The sequence below is a fragment of the Coregonus clupeaformis genome, unplaced genomic scaffold (genome assembly GCF_020615455.1).
Source record: "Coregonus clupeaformis isolate EN_2021a unplaced genomic scaffold, ASM2061545v1 scaf0084, whole genome shotgun sequence".
Classification (NCBI taxonomy): Eukaryota; Metazoa; Chordata; class Actinopteri; order Salmoniformes; family Salmonidae; genus Coregonus; species Coregonus clupeaformis.
In genome coordinates this window covers 377218-395233 of record NW_025533539.1, presented here as the reverse complement: position 1 = coordinate 395233, position 18016 = coordinate 377218, and the positions used below count along the sequence as shown (strand labels likewise).

At 42.9% G+C, this 18016-nt stretch overlaps 1 protein-coding gene across 1 annotated transcript in view; it reads right to left on the bottom strand.

Moving 5' to 3' along the window:
- Window positions 1-18016, bottom strand: part of LOC121562163 (plexin-B3-like) — a 142030-nt gene that overhangs the window by 78807 nt on the left and 45207 nt on the right. The window contains exon 4 of the mRNA XM_045213164.1: window positions 11935-12114. Coding sequence (XP_045069099.1) covers window positions 11935-12114 — 180 coding nt within the window. The remainder of the gene's footprint in view (window positions 1-11934; window positions 12115-18016) is intronic.

Here is an 18016-nt window from a genome sequence, read left to right as displayed (position 1 = left end):
TTTTATCCAAAGCAACTTTCAGTACTGCTGTTACTGCTCTACATACTGCTGTTACTGCTCTACATACTGCTGTTACTGCTCTACATACTGCTGCTCTACATACTGCTGTTACTGCTCTACATACTGCTGCTCTACATACTGCTGTTACTGCTCTACATACTGCTGCTCTACATACTGCTGTTACTGCTCTACATACTGCTGTTACTGCTCTACATACTGCTGTTACTGCTCTACATACTGCTGCTCTACATACTGCTGCTCTACATACTGCTGTTACTGCTCTACATACTGCTGTTACTGCTCTACATACTGCTGCTCTACATACTGCTGTTACTGCTCTACATACTGCTGTTACTGCTCTACATACTGCTGTTACTGCTCTACATACTGCTGCTACTGCTCTACATACTACTGCTCTACATACTGCTGTTACTGCTCTACATACTGCTGTTACTGCTCTACATACTGCTGTTACTGCTCTACATACTGCTGTTACTGCTCTACATACTGCTGCTCTACATACTGCTGTTACTGCTCTACATACTGCTACTACTGCTCTACATACTGCTGCTCTACATACTGCTGTTACTGCTCTACATACTGCTGCTACTGCTCTACATACTGCTGTTACTGCTCTACATACTGCTACTGCTCTACATACTACTGCTACTGCTTTACATACTGCTGTTACTGCTCTACATACTGCTGCTACTGCTCTACATACTGCTGTTACTGCTCTACATACTGCTGTTACTGCTCTACATACTGCTGTTACTGCTCTACATACTGCTGTTACTGCTCTACATACTGCTGCTACTGCTCTACATACTGCTGTTACTGCTCTACATACTGCTGTTACTGCTCTACATACTGCTGCTACTGCTCTACATACTGCTGTTACTGCTCTACATACTGCTGCTCTACATACTGCTGTTACTGCTCTACATACTGCTGTTACTGCTCTACATACTGCTGTTACTGCTCTACATACTGCTGTTACTGCTCTACATACTGCTGTTACTGCTCTACATACTGCTGCTACTGCTCTACATACTGCTGCTACTGCTCTACATACTGCTGTTACTGCTCTACATACTGCTGCTCTACATACTGCTGTTACTGCTCTACATACTGCTGCTACTGCTCTACATACTGTTGCTCTACATACTGCTGTTACTGCTCTACATACTGCTGTTACTGCTCTACATACTGCTGTTACTGCTCTACATACTGCTGTTACTGCTCTACATACTGCTGTTACTGCTCTACATACTGCTGCTACTGCTCTACATACTGCTGTTACTGCTCTACATACTGCTGTTACTGCTCTACATACTGCTGTTACTGCTCTACATACTGCTGTTACTGCTCTACATACTGCTGTTACTGCTCTACATACTGCTGCTACTGCTCTACATACTGCTGCTACTGCTCTACATACTGCTGTTACTGCTCTACATACTGCTGCTACTGCTCTACATACTGCTGCTCTACATACTGCTGCTACTGCTCTACATACTGCTGCTCTACATACTGCTGTTACTGCTCTACATACTGCTGTTACTGCTCTACATACTGCTGCTCTACATACCTGCTGTTACTGCTCTACATACTGCTGCTCTACATACTGCTGCTCTACATACTGCTGTTACTGCTCTACATACTGCTGTTACTGCTCTACATACTGCTGCTCTACATACTGCTGTTACTGCTCTACATACTGCTGTTACTGCTGCTACTGCTCTACATACTGCTGTTACTGCTCTACATACTGCTGCTACTGCTCTACATACTACTGCTCTACATACTGCTGTTACTGCTCTACATACTGCTGCTACTGCTCTACATACTACTGCTCTACATTCTGCTGTTACTGCTCTACATACTGCTGTTACTGCTCTACATACTGCTGCTACTGCTCTACATACTGCTGTTACTGCTCTACATACTGCTGTTACTGCTCTACATACTGCTGTTACTGCTCTACATACTGCTGCTACTGCTCTACATACTGCTGTTACTGCTCTACATACTGCTACTGCTCTACATACTACTGCTACTGCTCTACATACTGCTGTTACTGCTCTACATACTGCTACTACTGCTCTACATACTGCTGCTACTGCTCTACATACTGCTGTTACTGCTCTACATACTGCTGTTACTGCTCTACATACTGCTGTTACTGCTCTACATACTGCTGCTACTGCTCTACATACTGCTGCTACTGCTCTACATACTGCTGCTACTGCTCTACATACTGCTGTTACTGCTCTACATACTGCTGCTCTACATACTGCTGTTACTGCTCTACATACTGCTACTACTGCTCTACATACTGCTGTTACTGCTCTACATACTGCTGTTACTGCTCTACATACTGCTGCTCTACATACTGCTGTTACTGCTCTACATACTGCTGTTACTGCTCTACATACTGCTGTTACTGCTCTACATACTGCTGTTACTGCTCTACATACTGCTGTTACTGCTCTACATACTGCTGCTCTACATACTGCTGTTACTGCTCTACATACTGCTGCTCTACATACTGCTGTTACTGCTCTACATACTGCTGTTACTGCTGTTACTGCTCTACATACTGCTGTTACTGCTCTACATACTGCTGCTACTGCTCTACATACTGCTGCTCTACATACTGCTGTTACTGCTCTACATACTGCTGCTACTGCTCTACATACTGCTGCTCTACATACTGCTGTTACTGCTCTATATACTGATGTTACTGCTCTACATACTGCTGCTACTGCTCTACATACTGCTGCTCTACATACTGCTGCTACTGCTCTACATACTGCTGCTACTGCTCTACATACTGCTCTACATACTGCTGCTCTACATACTGCTGTTACTGCTCTACATACTGCTGTTACTGCTCTACATACTGCTGTTACTGCTCTACATACTGCTGCTACTGCTCTACATACTGCTGTTACTGCTCTACATACTGCTGTTACTGCTCTACATACTGCTGCTCTACATACTGCTGTTACTGCTCTACATAATGCTGCTCTACATACTGCTGTTACTTCTCTACATACTGCTGTTACTGCTCTACATACTGCTGCTCTACATACTGCTGTTACTGCTCTACATACTGCTGCTCTACATACTGCTGTTACTGCTCTACATACTGCTGTTACTGCTCTATATACTGCTGCTCTACATACTGCTGTTACTGCTCTACATACTGCTACTACTGCTCTACATACTGCTGTTACTGCTCTACATACTGCTGTTACTGCTCTACATACTGCTGTTACTGCTCTACATACTGCTGTTACTGCTCTACATACTGCTGTTACTGCTCTACATACTGCTGCTCTACATACTGCTGTTACTGCTCTACATACTGCTGTTACTGCTCTACATACTGCTGCTCTACATACTGCTGTTACTGCTCTACATACTGCTGTTACTGCTCTACATACTGCTGCTCTACATACTGCTGTTACTGCTCTACATACTGCTGCTCTACATACTGCTGTTACTGCTCTACATACTGCTGTTACTGCTCTATATACTGCTGTTACTGCTCTACATACTGCTGCTACTGCTCTACATACTGCTGCTCTACATACTGCTCTACATACTGCTGTTACTGCTCTATATACTGCTGTTACTGCTCTACATACTGCTGCTACTGCTCTACATACTGCTGCTCTACATACTGCTCTACATACTGCTGTTACTGCTCTATATACTGCTGTTACTGCTCTACATACTGCTGTTACTGCTCTACATACTGTTGTTACTGCTCTACATACTGCTGCTCTACATACTGCTGTTACTGCTCTACATACTGCTGTTACTGCTCTACATACTGCTGCTCTACATACTGCTGTTACTGCTCTACATACTGCTGTTACTGCTCTACATACTGCTGCTCTACATACTGCTGTTACTGCTCTACATACTGCTGTTACTGCTCTATATACTGCTGTTACTGCTCTACATACTGCTGCTACTGCTCTACATACTGCTGCTCTACATACTGCTCTACATACTGCTGTTACTGCTCTATATACTGCTGTTACTGCTCTACATACTGCTGTTACTGCTCTACATACTGCTGTTACTGCTCTATATACTGCTGTTACTGCTCTACATACTGCTGCTACTGCTCTACATACTGCTGCTACTGCTCTACATACTGCTGCTACTGCTCTACATACTGCTGTTACTGCTCTACATACTGCTGCTCTACATACTGCTGTTACTGCTCTACATACTGCTGTTACTGCTGTTACTGCTCTACATACTGCTGTTACTGCTCTACATACTGCTGCTCTACATACTGCTGTTACTGCTCTACATACTGCTGTTACTGCTGTTACTGCTCTACATACTGCTGTTACTGCGCTACATACTGCTGCTACTGCTCTACATACTGCTGTTACTGCTCTACATACTGCTGTTACTGCTCTACATACTGCTGCTCTACATACTGCTGTTACTGCTCTACATACTGCTGCTCTACATACTGCTGTTACTGCTCTACATACTGCTGTTACTGCTCTACATACTGCTGTTACTGCTCTACATACTGCTGCTCTACATACTGCTGTTACTGCTCTACATACTGCTGCTCTACATACTGCTGTTACTGCTCTACATACTGCTGCTCTACATACTGCTGTTACTGCTCTACATACTGCTGTTACTGCTCTACATACTGCTGTTACTGCTCTACATACTGCTGTTACTGCTCTACATACTGCTGCTACTGCTCTACATACTGCTGTTACTGCTCTACATACTGCTGTTACTGCTCTACATACTGCTGCTCTACATACTGCTGTTACTGCTCTACATACTGCTACTACTGCTCTACATACTGCTGTTACTGCTCTACATACTGCTGTTACTGCTCTACATACTGCTGCTACTGCTCTACATACTGCTGTTACTGCTCTACATACTGCTGTTACTGCTCTACATACTGCTGCTACTGCTCTACATACTGCTGCTACTGCTCTACATACTGCTGTTACTGCTCTACATACTGCTACTACTGCTCTACATACTGCTGTTACTGCTCTACATACTGCTGCTCTACATACTGCTGTTACTGCTCTACATACTGCTACTACTGCTCTACATACTGCTGTTACTGCTCTACATACTGCTACTACTGCTCTATATACTGCTGTTACTGCTCTACATACTGCTGTTACTGCTCTACATACTGCTGTTACTGCTCTACATACTGCTGTTACTGCTCTACATACTGCTACTACTGCTCTACATACTGCTGTTACTGCTCTACACACTGCTGCTCTACATACTGCTGCTACTGCTCTACATACTGCTGCTCTACATACTGCTGTTACTGCTCTACATACTGCTGTTACTGCTCTACATACCGCTGTTACTGCTATACATACTGCTGTTACTGCTCTACATACTGCTGCTCTACATACTGCTGCTACTGCTCTACATACTGCTGCTACTGCTCTACATACTGCTGCTCTACATACTGCTGCTCTACATACTGCTGCTACTGCTCTACATACTGTTGCTCTACATACTGCTGCTACTGCTCTACATACTGCTGCTGCTGCTCTACATACTGCTGTTACTGCTCTACATACTGCTGTTACTGCTCTACATACTGCTGTTACTGCTCTACATACTGCTGTTACTGCTCTACATACTGCTGCTACTGCTCTACATACTGCTGCTACTGCTCTACATACTGCTGCTCTACATACTGCTGTTACTGCTCTACATACTGCTGCTACTGCTCTACATACTGCTGCTCTACATACTGCTGCTACTGCTCTACATACTGCTGCTACTGCTCTACATACTGCTGTTACTGCTCTACATACTGCTACTACTGCTCTACATACTGCTGTTACTGCTCTACATACTGCTGTTACTGCTCTACATACTGCTGTTACTGCTCTACATACCGCTGTTACTGCTCTCACATACTGCTGTTACTGCTCTACATACTGCTACTACTGCTCTACATACTGCTGTTACTGCTCTACATACTGCTGCTCTACATACTGCTGTTACTGCTCTACATACTGCTACTACTGCTCTACATACTGCTGTTACTGCTCTACATACTGCTACTACTGCTCTACATACTGCTGTTACTGCTCTACATACTGCTGTTACTGCTCTACATACTGCTGTTACTGCTCTATATACTGCTGCTCTACATACTGCTGCTACTGCTCTACATACTGCTGCTCTACATACTGCTGCTACTGCTCTACATACTGTTGCTCTACATACTGCTGTTACTGCTCTACATACTGCTGTTACTGCTCTACATACTGCTGTTACTGCTATACATACTGCTGTTACTGCTCTACATACTGCTGCTCTACATACTGCTGCTACTGCTCTACATACTGCTGCTACTGCTCTACATACTGTTGCTCTACATACTGCTGCTACTGCTCTACATACTGCTGCTGCTGCTCTACATACTGCTGTTACTGCTCTACATACTGCTGCTACTGCTCTACATACTGCTGCTCTACATACTGCTGTTACTGCTCTACATACTGCTACTACTGCTCTACATACTGCTGTTACTGCTCTACATACTGCTGCTACTGCTCTACATACTGCTACTACTGCTCTACATACTGCTGTTACTGCTCTACATACTGCTACTACTGCTCTACATACTGCTGTTACTGCTCTACATACTGCTGCTACTGCTCTACATACTGCTACTACTGCTCTACATACTGCTGTTACTGCTCTACATACTGCTGTTACTGCTCTACATACTGCTGTTACTGCTCTACATACTGCTGTTACTGCTCTACATACTGCTGCTACTGCTCTACATACTGCTGCTCTACATACTGCTGCTACTGCTCTACATACTGCTGCTACTGCTCTACATACTGCTGCTCTACATACTGCTACTACTGCTCTACATACTGCTGTTACTGCTCTACATACTGCTGTTACTGCTATACATACTGCTGTTACTGCTCTACATACTGCTGCTCTACATACTGCTGTTACTGCTCTACATACTGCTACTACTGCTCTACATACTGCTGTTACTGCTCTACATACTGCTACTACTGCTCTACATACTGCTGTTACTGCTCTACATACTGCTGTTACTGCTCTACATACTGCTGTTACTGCTCTACATACTGCTACTACTGCTCTACATACTGCTGTTACTGCTCTACATACTGCTACTACTGCTCTACATACTGCTGTTACTGCTCTACATACTGCTGTTACTGCTCTACATACTGCTGTTACTGCTCTATATACTGCTGCTCTACATACTGCTGCTACTGCTCTACATACTGCTGCTCTACATACTGCTGCTACTGCTCTACATACTGCTGTTACTGCTCTATATACTGCTGTTACTGCTATACATACTGCTGTTACTGCTCTACATACTGCTGCTCTACATACTGCTGCTACTGCTCTACATACTGCTGCTCTACATACTGCTGTTACTGCTCTACATACTGCTGCTCTACATACTGCTGTTACTGCTATACATACTGCTGTTACTGCTCTACATACTGCTGCTCTACATACTGCTGCTACTGCTCTACATACTGCTGCTCTACATACTGCTGTTACTGCTCTACATACTGCTGCTACTGCTCTACATACTGTTGCTCTACATACTGCTGCTACTGCTCTACATACTGCTGCTGCTGCTCTACATACTGCTGTTACTGCTCTACATACTGCTGCTACTGCTCTACATACTGCTGCTCTACATACTGCTGTTACTGCTCTACATACTGCTACTACTGCTCTACATACTGCTGTTACTGCTCTACATACTGCTGCTACTGCTATACATACTGCTGTTACTGCTCTACATACTGCTACTACTGCTCTACATACTGCTGTTACTGCTCTACATACTGCTACTACTGCTCTACATACTGCTGTTACTGCTCTACATACTGCTGTTACTGCTCTACATACTGCTGCTACTGCTCTACATACTGCTGCTCTACATACTGCTGTTACTGCTCTACATACTGCTGTTACTGCTCTACATACTGCTGCTACTGCTCTACATACTGCTGCTCTACATACTGCTGCTACTGCTCTACATACTGCTGCTACTGCTCTACATACTGCTGCTCTACATACTGCTACTACTGCTCTACATACTGCTGTTACTGCTCTACATACTGCTGTTACTGCTATACATACTGCTGTTACTGCTCTACATACTGCTGCTCTACATACTGCTGCTACTGCTCTACATACTGCTGCTACTGCTCTACATACTGCTGCTCTACATACTGCTGCTACTGCTCTACATACTGCTGCTACTGCTCTACATACTGCTGCTCTACATACTGCTGTTACTGCTCTACATACTGCTACTACTGCTCTACATACTGCTGTTACTGCTCTACATACTGCTGCTCTACATACTGCTGTTACTGCTCTACATACTGCTGCTCTACATACTGCTGCTACTGCTCTACATACTGCTGCTCTACATACTGCTGCTACTGCTCTACATACTGCTGCTACTGCTCTACATACTGCTGCTCTACATACTGCTGTTACTGCTCTACATACTGCTACTACTGCTCTACATACTGCTGTTACTGCTGCTACTTCTATTTTATCAGTTTAATCTTTCTCTCTGCATTGTTGGAAAATGACCCCTCAGTCTGCATTTCACTGTTAGTCTACACCTGTTGTTTACTTAGCATGTGACAAATAACATTTGATTTGATTTGTAAGCTACAGTCATAGTGGTGAGTAGATGAAAGTCTATATCAAGGGTGCACAATCTGCCTGTTGAATGGGTAATGTAGTCATTGTATTAAATTTAGTATTAAAAATGCACAGTACACTGGTGCAGGGGTATTCAACCAGGAGTTATTTTAATTTTAAATGTTTTTATGAGTATCGCTAGCAACAACAGAATAAACACATTTGAATTACATCCAGTGCCTTCAGAAAGTATTCACACCCCTTGACTTATTCCAGAAAGTATTCACACCCCTTGACTTATTCCATAAAGTATTCATACCCCTTGACTTATTCCAGAAAGTATTCATACCCCTTGACTTATTCCAGAAAGTATTCATACCCCTTGACTTATTCCAGAAAGTATTCATACCCCTTGACTTATTCCAGAAAGTATTCATACCCCTTGACTTATTCCAGAAAGTATTCATACCCCTTGACTTATTCCAGAAAGTATTCACACCCCTTGACTTATTCCAGAAAGTATTCACACCCCTTGACTTATTCCAGAAAGTATTCACACCCCTTGACTTATTCCAGAAAGTATTCATACCCCTTGACTTATTCCAGAAAGTATTCATACCCCTTGACTTATTCCAGAAAGTATTCATACCCCTTGACTTATTCCAGAAAGTATTCATACCCCTTGACTTATTCCAGAAAGTATTCATACCCCTTGACTTATTCCAGAAAGTATTCATACCCCTTGACTTATTCCAGAAAGTATTCATACCCCTTGACTTATTCCAGAAAGTATTCACACCCCTTGACTTATTCCATGTTTTGTTGTGTTACAGGCTGAATTCAAAATGGATTAAATAAAACAAAATCTAACCCATCCACACACAATAACCGTTAATGACAAAGTGAAAACATGTTTTTAGAATTTTTTTTCTCAAATGTATTGAAATTGAAATACAGAAATATCTCATTTACATAAGTATTCACACCCCTGAGTCAACACATGCTAGAATCACCTTTGGCAGCGATTACAGCTGTGAGTCCTTTTGGGTAAGTCTAAGAGCTTTGCACACCTGGACTGTACAAAAATATTCAAGCTCTGTCAAGTTGGTTGTTGATCATTGCTAGACAGCCATTTTCAAGTCTTTGCCATAGATTTTCAAGCCGATTTGAGTCAAAACTGTAACTAGGCCACGGAAGGGAACATTGAATGTCGTCTTGGTAACCAACTCCTGTGTATATTTGGCCTTGTGTTTTAGGTTATTGTCCTGCTGAAAGGTGAATATTTGTATATTCGCAATGCGATGTCTCTATTTTCTTTTCACTGAGTTTAACGATGATGTTTTCTCCTGTCAGCCATTAAATTCTCTAACTTTTTAAAAAGTCACCATTAGGTATCTGTAGCCTGTATCTTTATAGTGACTGGGTGTATTGATACACCATCCAAAGTGTAATTAATAACTTCACCGTGCTCAAAGGGATATACAATGTCTCGTAAAAAAAATACAAAATAAAGAATAATCTACCAATAGGTGGTCTTCTTTGCGAGGCATTGGAAAACCTGCCTGGTCTCTGTGGTTGAAATTCAGAATTGCACACAGAGTGAGTCCATGCAACTTATTATGTGACTTGTACTTTTTACTCGTTTTAGGCCCAATATCGACTCAAGACATTTCAGCTTTTCATTTTAAATTAATTTTGTAAAAATGTCTGAAAACATAATTCCGCTTTGACATTATGGGGAATTGTGTATAGGTCAGTGACACAAAATCTCAATTTAATCCATTTCAAATTCAGGCTGTAACACAAAAAAAATTGGAATAAGTCATTGGGTGTGAATCCTTTCTGAAGACACTTATTTTATCTTATTTCTAATGACATCAACTTCATTTCTCAAGTCCTAATATTGAGCAAATGGAGCATGTGACAGTTTTTTTTTTAAAAGCACCCGGCTGGCGCTGATAAGCTTTCTTGACTTGGACATAATATTTTTGCCAACACATGGCTAACCTTGAACCAGCTAAACAGCGTCTCTTAGCGAAAATGTGTTTGGAGTTAGATTTCTAGCTAATAGGCATATGTTAGAGTTTACACTTCATCTTCCAATTATAATGTGGGGAGGTCAACATAATTTAAAACTATCTACCAAATCTATTCAATTTAAAATGTTGATAACTTCACCTTAATATGCCATTATCATACATCTGATAAAAATAAATAAATTGCTAACGTATGATGGGAGTCCCTGGGATGCCTGGGAGGGGGTCCCTGCGCAAGAAAAGGATGAAGACCCCTGATCTAAGGTATCATGTGTGCAGCGGTGGAGGCTCCTCAGAGGAGGAAGGGGAGGACCAGCCTCCTAAGTTAATAAATTTAAAAAAGGTAAAACATTATCCTTTTTAGATAAAACTATACTAAATATAATCACGTCACCAAATAATTGATTAAAACAAACTATTTTGCAAAGTTCTACAGTAGCCTCAACAGCACTCTGTAGGGTTGCACCATGGTGTAGCCGGAGGACAGCTAGCTTCCGTCCTCCTCTGGGTACATTGACTTCAATACAAAACCTAGGAGGCTCATGGTTTTCACCCTCTTCGATAGACTTACACAGTAATTATGACAACTTCCGGAGGACGTCCTCCAACCTATCAGAGATCTTGCAGCATGAACTGACATGTTGTCCACCCAATCAAAAGATAAGAAAATTAATCTAGTACAGGAAGTACAAGCTACAGCTAGTTAGCACTGCAGTGCATAAAATGTGGTGAGTAGTTGACTCTTAAAGAGAGAGAAAGACAACAAATTCATTTCTTCCAAAATGAAGGAGAAGCAAGAGAGAAATTGTCATTTTTAGTTTCACTTACTTAGCTAGCAAATGCAGCTAGCTAGTTTAGCCTCAAATTTGTCTCTCGACCAGTGTGCACTTACGTTTGTAAACGGTCATTCATTGGCTGGGTTTTAGCAACCTCATGATGAGTATAGGGAAAGTTAGAGTATCATGTAGTAGCCTAAACCTATCCATGTTACATTGAATGGAATATGAATGACAGTCATCCAATATGCTGTAATCATGAAAAATCATGAAAATAAATCGTCCTCCCTCATCTTAAATGGCAGTGATGTACAGCCATCCTTTCGTCTCCCAGAAATGCGATGGTGTGTGTGTCTCTCGTTACTGTGTGTGTGTGTGTGTGTGTGTGTGTGTGTATATACCTTGTGCAGCCAACCGTTCTTGTCACCGAGCAGAGCGATGGTGTGGCCGGCCTCTGTAGCGGTGGTGACAGCGGTGAGCTGAGTGTCTCTGGTCAGAGAGGGGGTGGCAGACAGTGGAACAGCAGAGGCGATGGGGCTGGGGGTGTGTTCCCCTCCACACGGGTAATCCTTTAACGAATCCTAAAGAAAAGAAGGGTCAGAGGTGATTGGTTGATTGAATGGACAATTCAAATACATTTTAAAGAGCTCCAGCAGAAGACAACATTACGATACATCACCACATTCCTAATCAGAAAGACAACATTACAACATCACTGCATTCTGTATCAGAAAGACAACATCACTGTATTCTGTATCAGAAAGACAACATCACTGCATTCTGTATCAGAAAGACATTACAGCATCACCGCATTCTGTATCAGAAAGACAACATCACCGCATTCTGTATCAGAAAGACAACATCACCGCATTCTGTATCAGAAAGACAACATCACTGCATTCTGTATCAGAAAGACAACATCACTGCATTCTGTATCAGAAAGACAACATCACCGCATTCTGTATCAGAAAGACAACATCACCGCATTCTGTATCAGAAAGACAACATCACCGCATTCTGTATCAGAAAGACAACATCACTGCATTCTGTATCAGAAAGACAACATCACTGCATTCTGTATCAGAAAGACAACATTTGTATTTGTATGTATTATGTATCCCCATTAGTTCCTGCCAAGGCAGCAGCTACTCTTCCTGGGGTCCAGCAGAATTAAGGCAGTTTATACAATTTTAAAAACATTCCAATACATTCACAGATTTCACAACACACTGTGTGCCCTCAGGCCCCTACTCCACTACCACATATCTACAACACAAAATCCATGTGTACGTGTGTTATCATGTGTGTGTGTGTGCATGTGTCTGTGTCTATGTTTTTGTTGCTTCACAGTCCCCGCTGTTCCATAAGATGTATTTTTTATCTGTTTTTAATCTCATTCTACTGCTGGCATCAGTTACCTGATGTTGAATAGAGTTCCATGTAGTCATGGCTCTATGTAGTACTGTGCGCCTCCCATAGTCTGTTCTGGACTTGGGGACTGTGAAGAGACCTCTGGTGGCATGTCTTGTGGGGTATGCATGGGTGTCTGAGCTGTGTGCCAGTAGTTCAAACAGACAGCTCGGTTCATTCAACATGTCAATACCTCTCATAAATACACGTAGTGATGAAGTCAATCTCTACTCTACTTTGAGCCAGGAGAGATTGACATGCATATTATTATTAGCAGCTCTCTGTGTACATGCAAGAGCCAGACGTAATTCCCAGTTCTGAGCCAATTGCAATTACCCTAAGTCCTTTTTTTATGGCACCTGACCACACGACTGAACAGTACTCCAGGTGCGACAAAACTAGGGCCTGTAGGACCTGCCTTGTTGATAGTGTTGTTAAGAAGGCAGAGCAGAGCTTTATTATAGACAGACTTCTCCCCATCTTAGCTACTGTTGTATCAATATGTTTTGACCATGACAGTTTATAATCCAGGGTTACTCCAAGCAGTTTAGTCTCCTCAACTTGCTCAATTTCCACATTATTTATTACAAGATTTAGTTGCGGTTTAGTGAATGATTTATCCCAAATACAATGCTTTTAGTTTTAGAAATATTTAGGACTAACTTATTCCTTGCCACCCACTCTGAAACTAACTGCAATTCTTTGTTAAGTGTTGCAGTCATTTCAGTCGCTGACATGTATAGTGTTGAGTCATCCGCATACATAGACACACTGGCTTTACTCAAAGCCTGTGGCATGTCCTTAGTAAAGATTGAAAAGACAGCTGCCCTGGAGAATTCCTGATTCTACCTGTATTATGTTGGAGAGGCTTCCATTAAAGAACACCCTCTGTGTTCTGTTAGACAGGTAACTCTTTATCCACATTACTGCAGGGGGTGTAAAGCCATAACACATACGTTTTTTCAGCAACAGACTATGATTGATAATGTCAAAAGCGGCACTGAAGTCTAACAAAACAGACCCCGCAATCATTTTATCATCAATATCTCTCAGCCAATCATCAGTCATTTTTCTTTTCTTCTCTCTTCTTAGGGGGTAGATCAGCTTAATATTGCAGATAGATTGTATCTTCTATCAATGTAATTGTCTGCATCACTTCCAATCCCCCATGTTTTTATATATATATTCCCCTTTATTACTTTCCAACCCCGCCACCCTTTCCCTACTTGGGGTTAATTAGTGAACAACAATGCTTAGGCCTCTACTTCCAGCTTATACTTACTATCTATATTTTATGGACACAGTCAATTTTACAATAATTATATTTTGTTAGTTTTTTCTCCTGAACTTCTTCTACTCTCAACCTCTCTGATCATTTTCATGATGTCCATCCGGTTTGCTTCTATATTCCATATCTTTCTAACTGTGCTCTTTTCCCAAAAGCTCCCAACCTACAACCTATATACTTATTATGGACACAGTATGCTTACATTATTAGTTATCTTGTTATTATTTGTTGTTAGTTGTCATCAGTCATTTGTGTAAGTGCTGTGCTTGTTGAATGTCCTTCCCTATAAGCGTGCTGAAAGTCTGTTGTCAATTTGTTTACTGTAAAATAGCACTGTATCTGGTCCAAAACAATTTTTTCCAAAAGTTTACTAAGGGTTGGTAACAGGCTGATTGGTCGGCTATTTCAGCCAGTAAAGGGGGCTTTACTATTCTTGGGTAGCGGAATGACTTTTGCTTCCCTCCAGGCCTGAGGGCACACACTTTCTAGTAGGCTTAAATTGAAGATATGGCAAATAGGAGTGGCAATATCATCCGCTATTATCCTCAGTAATTTTCCATCCAAGTTGTTCGACCCCGATGGCTTGTCATTGTTGATAGACAACCATTTTTTCACCTCTTCACACTCACTTTACGGAATTCAAAATTACAATGCTTGTCTTTCAGAATTTGGTCAGATATACTTGGATATGTAGTGTCAGCGTTTGTTGCTGGCATGTCATGTCTAAGTTTGCTGATCTTGCCAATGAAATAAATCACTAAAGTAGATGGGAATATTGGTTGGTTTTGTGATGATCGAGCCATCTGATTCAATGAATGATGGAGCTGAGTTAGCCTTTTTTCCCAAAATGTCATTGAAGGTGCTCCAAAGCTTTTTACTATAATTCTTTGTCATTTATCTTTGTTTCATAGTGTAGTTTCTTCTTCTTTTTATTCAGTTTAGTCACATGATTTCTCAATTTGCAGTACGTTTGCCAATCGGTTGTGCAGCCAGACTTATTTGCCATTCCTTTTGCCTCATCCCTCTCAACCATACCATTTTTCAATTCCTCATCAATCCCCGGGGATTTAACATTTTTTACAGTCCTTTTCTTAATGGGTGAATGCTTATTAGTAACTGGGATAAGCAATTTCATAAATGTGTCAAGTGCAGTGTCTGTCGGCCGGTTATGTTACACTACATGGCCAAAAGTATCATCCAACATCTCATTCCAAAATCATGGGCATTAATATGGAGTTGGTCCCCCCTTTGCTGCTATAACAGCCTCCACTCTTCTGGGAAGGCTTTCCACTAGATTAGGAGCATTAGGTGAGGTCGGGCACTGGATGTTGGGCGATTGGGCCTGGCTCGCAGTCGGCGTTCCAATTCATCCCAAAGGCGTTCGATGGGGTTGAGGTCAGGGCTTTGTGCAGGCCAGGCAAGTTCTTCCACACCGATCTCGACAAACCATTTCTGGACTTCACTTTGTGGCCTTAACATAGCCGTAATATTAACTCCTGAAGAATTAATCATTTATTGCAGTAAAATGACAAACCAAATGTAGGCTACATTTAGACTGGGGAACAGGAGTGGAGAAATAGGATATATTTATTTCAGCATATTGAGAGAATGTGAATGTGCAGTTAGATGCCGTCTGTAGAGGTGCTGTCTTTATCAGCATCATAAAAGCTGATAGTATTTCAACCACATAAAATATGCATCCAAGAAGAACTGACATCAGTTGCAGATGGGTTAATTAGCAATTGCGGGCGGGTGAACAAACAGCTGACCCGCGCACCACTTATGTGTGGCCATGTATCCGTGTAGAGTGTGTGTGTGTGTGTGTGTGTGTGTGTGTGTGTGTGTGTGTGTGTGTGTGTCCGTTCAGAGAGCACGCTGAGGATTAGAGGCAGTGAGAGTAGCAGACCTACCATAGACCTACCAGCACCGAGGCAGCTGTCACTCACAGAGCAGACCTACCATAGACCTACCAGCACCGAGGCAGCTGTCACTCACAGAGCAGACCTACCATAGACCTACCAGCACCGAGGCAGCTGTCACTCACAGAGCAGACCTACCATAGACCTACCAGCACCGAGGCAGCTGTCACTCACAGAGCAGACCTACCATAGACCTACCAGCACCGAGGCAGCTGTCACTCACAGAGCAGACCTACCATAGACCTACCAGCACCGAGGCAGCTGTCACTCACAGAGCAGACCTACCATAGACCTACCAGCACCGAGGCAGCTGTCACTCACAGAGCAGACCTACCATAGACCTACCAGCACCGAGGCAGCTGTCACTCACAGAGCAGACCTACCATAGACCTACCAGCACCGAGGCAGCTGTCACTCACAGAGCAGACCTACCATAGACCTACCAGCACCGAGGCAGCTGTCACTCACAGAGCAGACCTACCATAGACCTACCAGCACCGAGGCAGCTGTCACTCACAGAGCAGACCTACCATAGACCTACCAGCACCGAGGCAGCTGTCACTCACAGAGCAGACCTACCATAGACCTACCAGCACCGAGGCAGCTGTCACTCACAGAGCAGACCTACCATAGACCTACCAGCACCGAGGCAGCTGTCACTCATCCTGGGACATACATCTACCCAATAATTGATATATTTCTTAATTCCATTATTTTACTTTTAGATGTGTGTGTATTGTTGTGAATTGTTAGATATTACTGCACTGTTGGAGCTAGGAACACAAGCATTTTCACTACACCCGCAATAACATCTGATAAAAATGTGTATGTGACCAATAACATTTGATTTAATTTGAAATAAATATGCAAATGCATAAATAGTGAAACAATACTATATCCTCTATGTGGTATTACGGCAGCTTTACAGCTGATCCTGTGTTAGGACAAGGATGACTGCAGGCTTTTGTTCCGGTCAAGCATAGTAACACACCTAATCCAATTAAGACTTTAATTGGTACAATCAGGTATATTAGCCTACACACTGAGTTGCTCTGTCTAGTTACCTTGGGCAGGCTGCTCTCTGTGTAGTTACCTTGGGCAGGCTGCTCTCTGTGTAGTTACCTTGGGCAGGCTGCTCTCTGTGTAGTTACCTTGGGCAGGCTGCTCTCTGTGTAGTTACCTTGGGCAGGCTGCTCTGTGTCTAGTTACCTTGGGCAGGCTGCTCTGTCTAGTTACCTTGGGCAGGCTGCTCTCTGTGTCTAGTTACCTTGGGCAGGCTGCTCTCTGTCTAGTGACCTTGGGCAGGCTGCTCTCTGTGTAGTTACCTTGGGCAGGCTGCTCTCTGTCTAGTTACCTTGGGCAGGCTGCTCTGTGTCTAGTTACCTTGGGCAGGCTGCTCTCTGTGTCTAGTTACCGTGGGCAGGCTGCTCTCTGTGTCTAGTTACCTTGGGCAGGCTGCTCTCTGTGTCTAGTTACCTTGGGCAGGCTGCTCTCTGTGTCTAGTTACCTTGGGCAGGCTGCTCTCTGTCTAGTTACCTTGGGCAGGCTGCTCTCTGTGTCTAGTTACCTTGGGCAGGCTGCTCTCTGTGTAGTTACCTTGGGCAGGCTGCTCTCTGTGTCTAGTTACCTTGGGCAGGCTGCTCTGTGTCTAGTTACCTTGGGCAGGCTGCTCTCTGTCTAGTTACCTTGGGCAGGCTGCTCTCTGTCTAGTTACCTTGGGCAGGCTGCTCTCTGTGTAGTTACCTTGGGCAGGCTGCTCTCTGTGTCTAGTTACCTTGGGCAGGCTGCTCTGTGTCTAGTTACCTTGGGCAGGCTGCTCTCTGTCTAGTTACCTTGGGCAGGCTGCTCTCTGTGTGTAGTTACCTT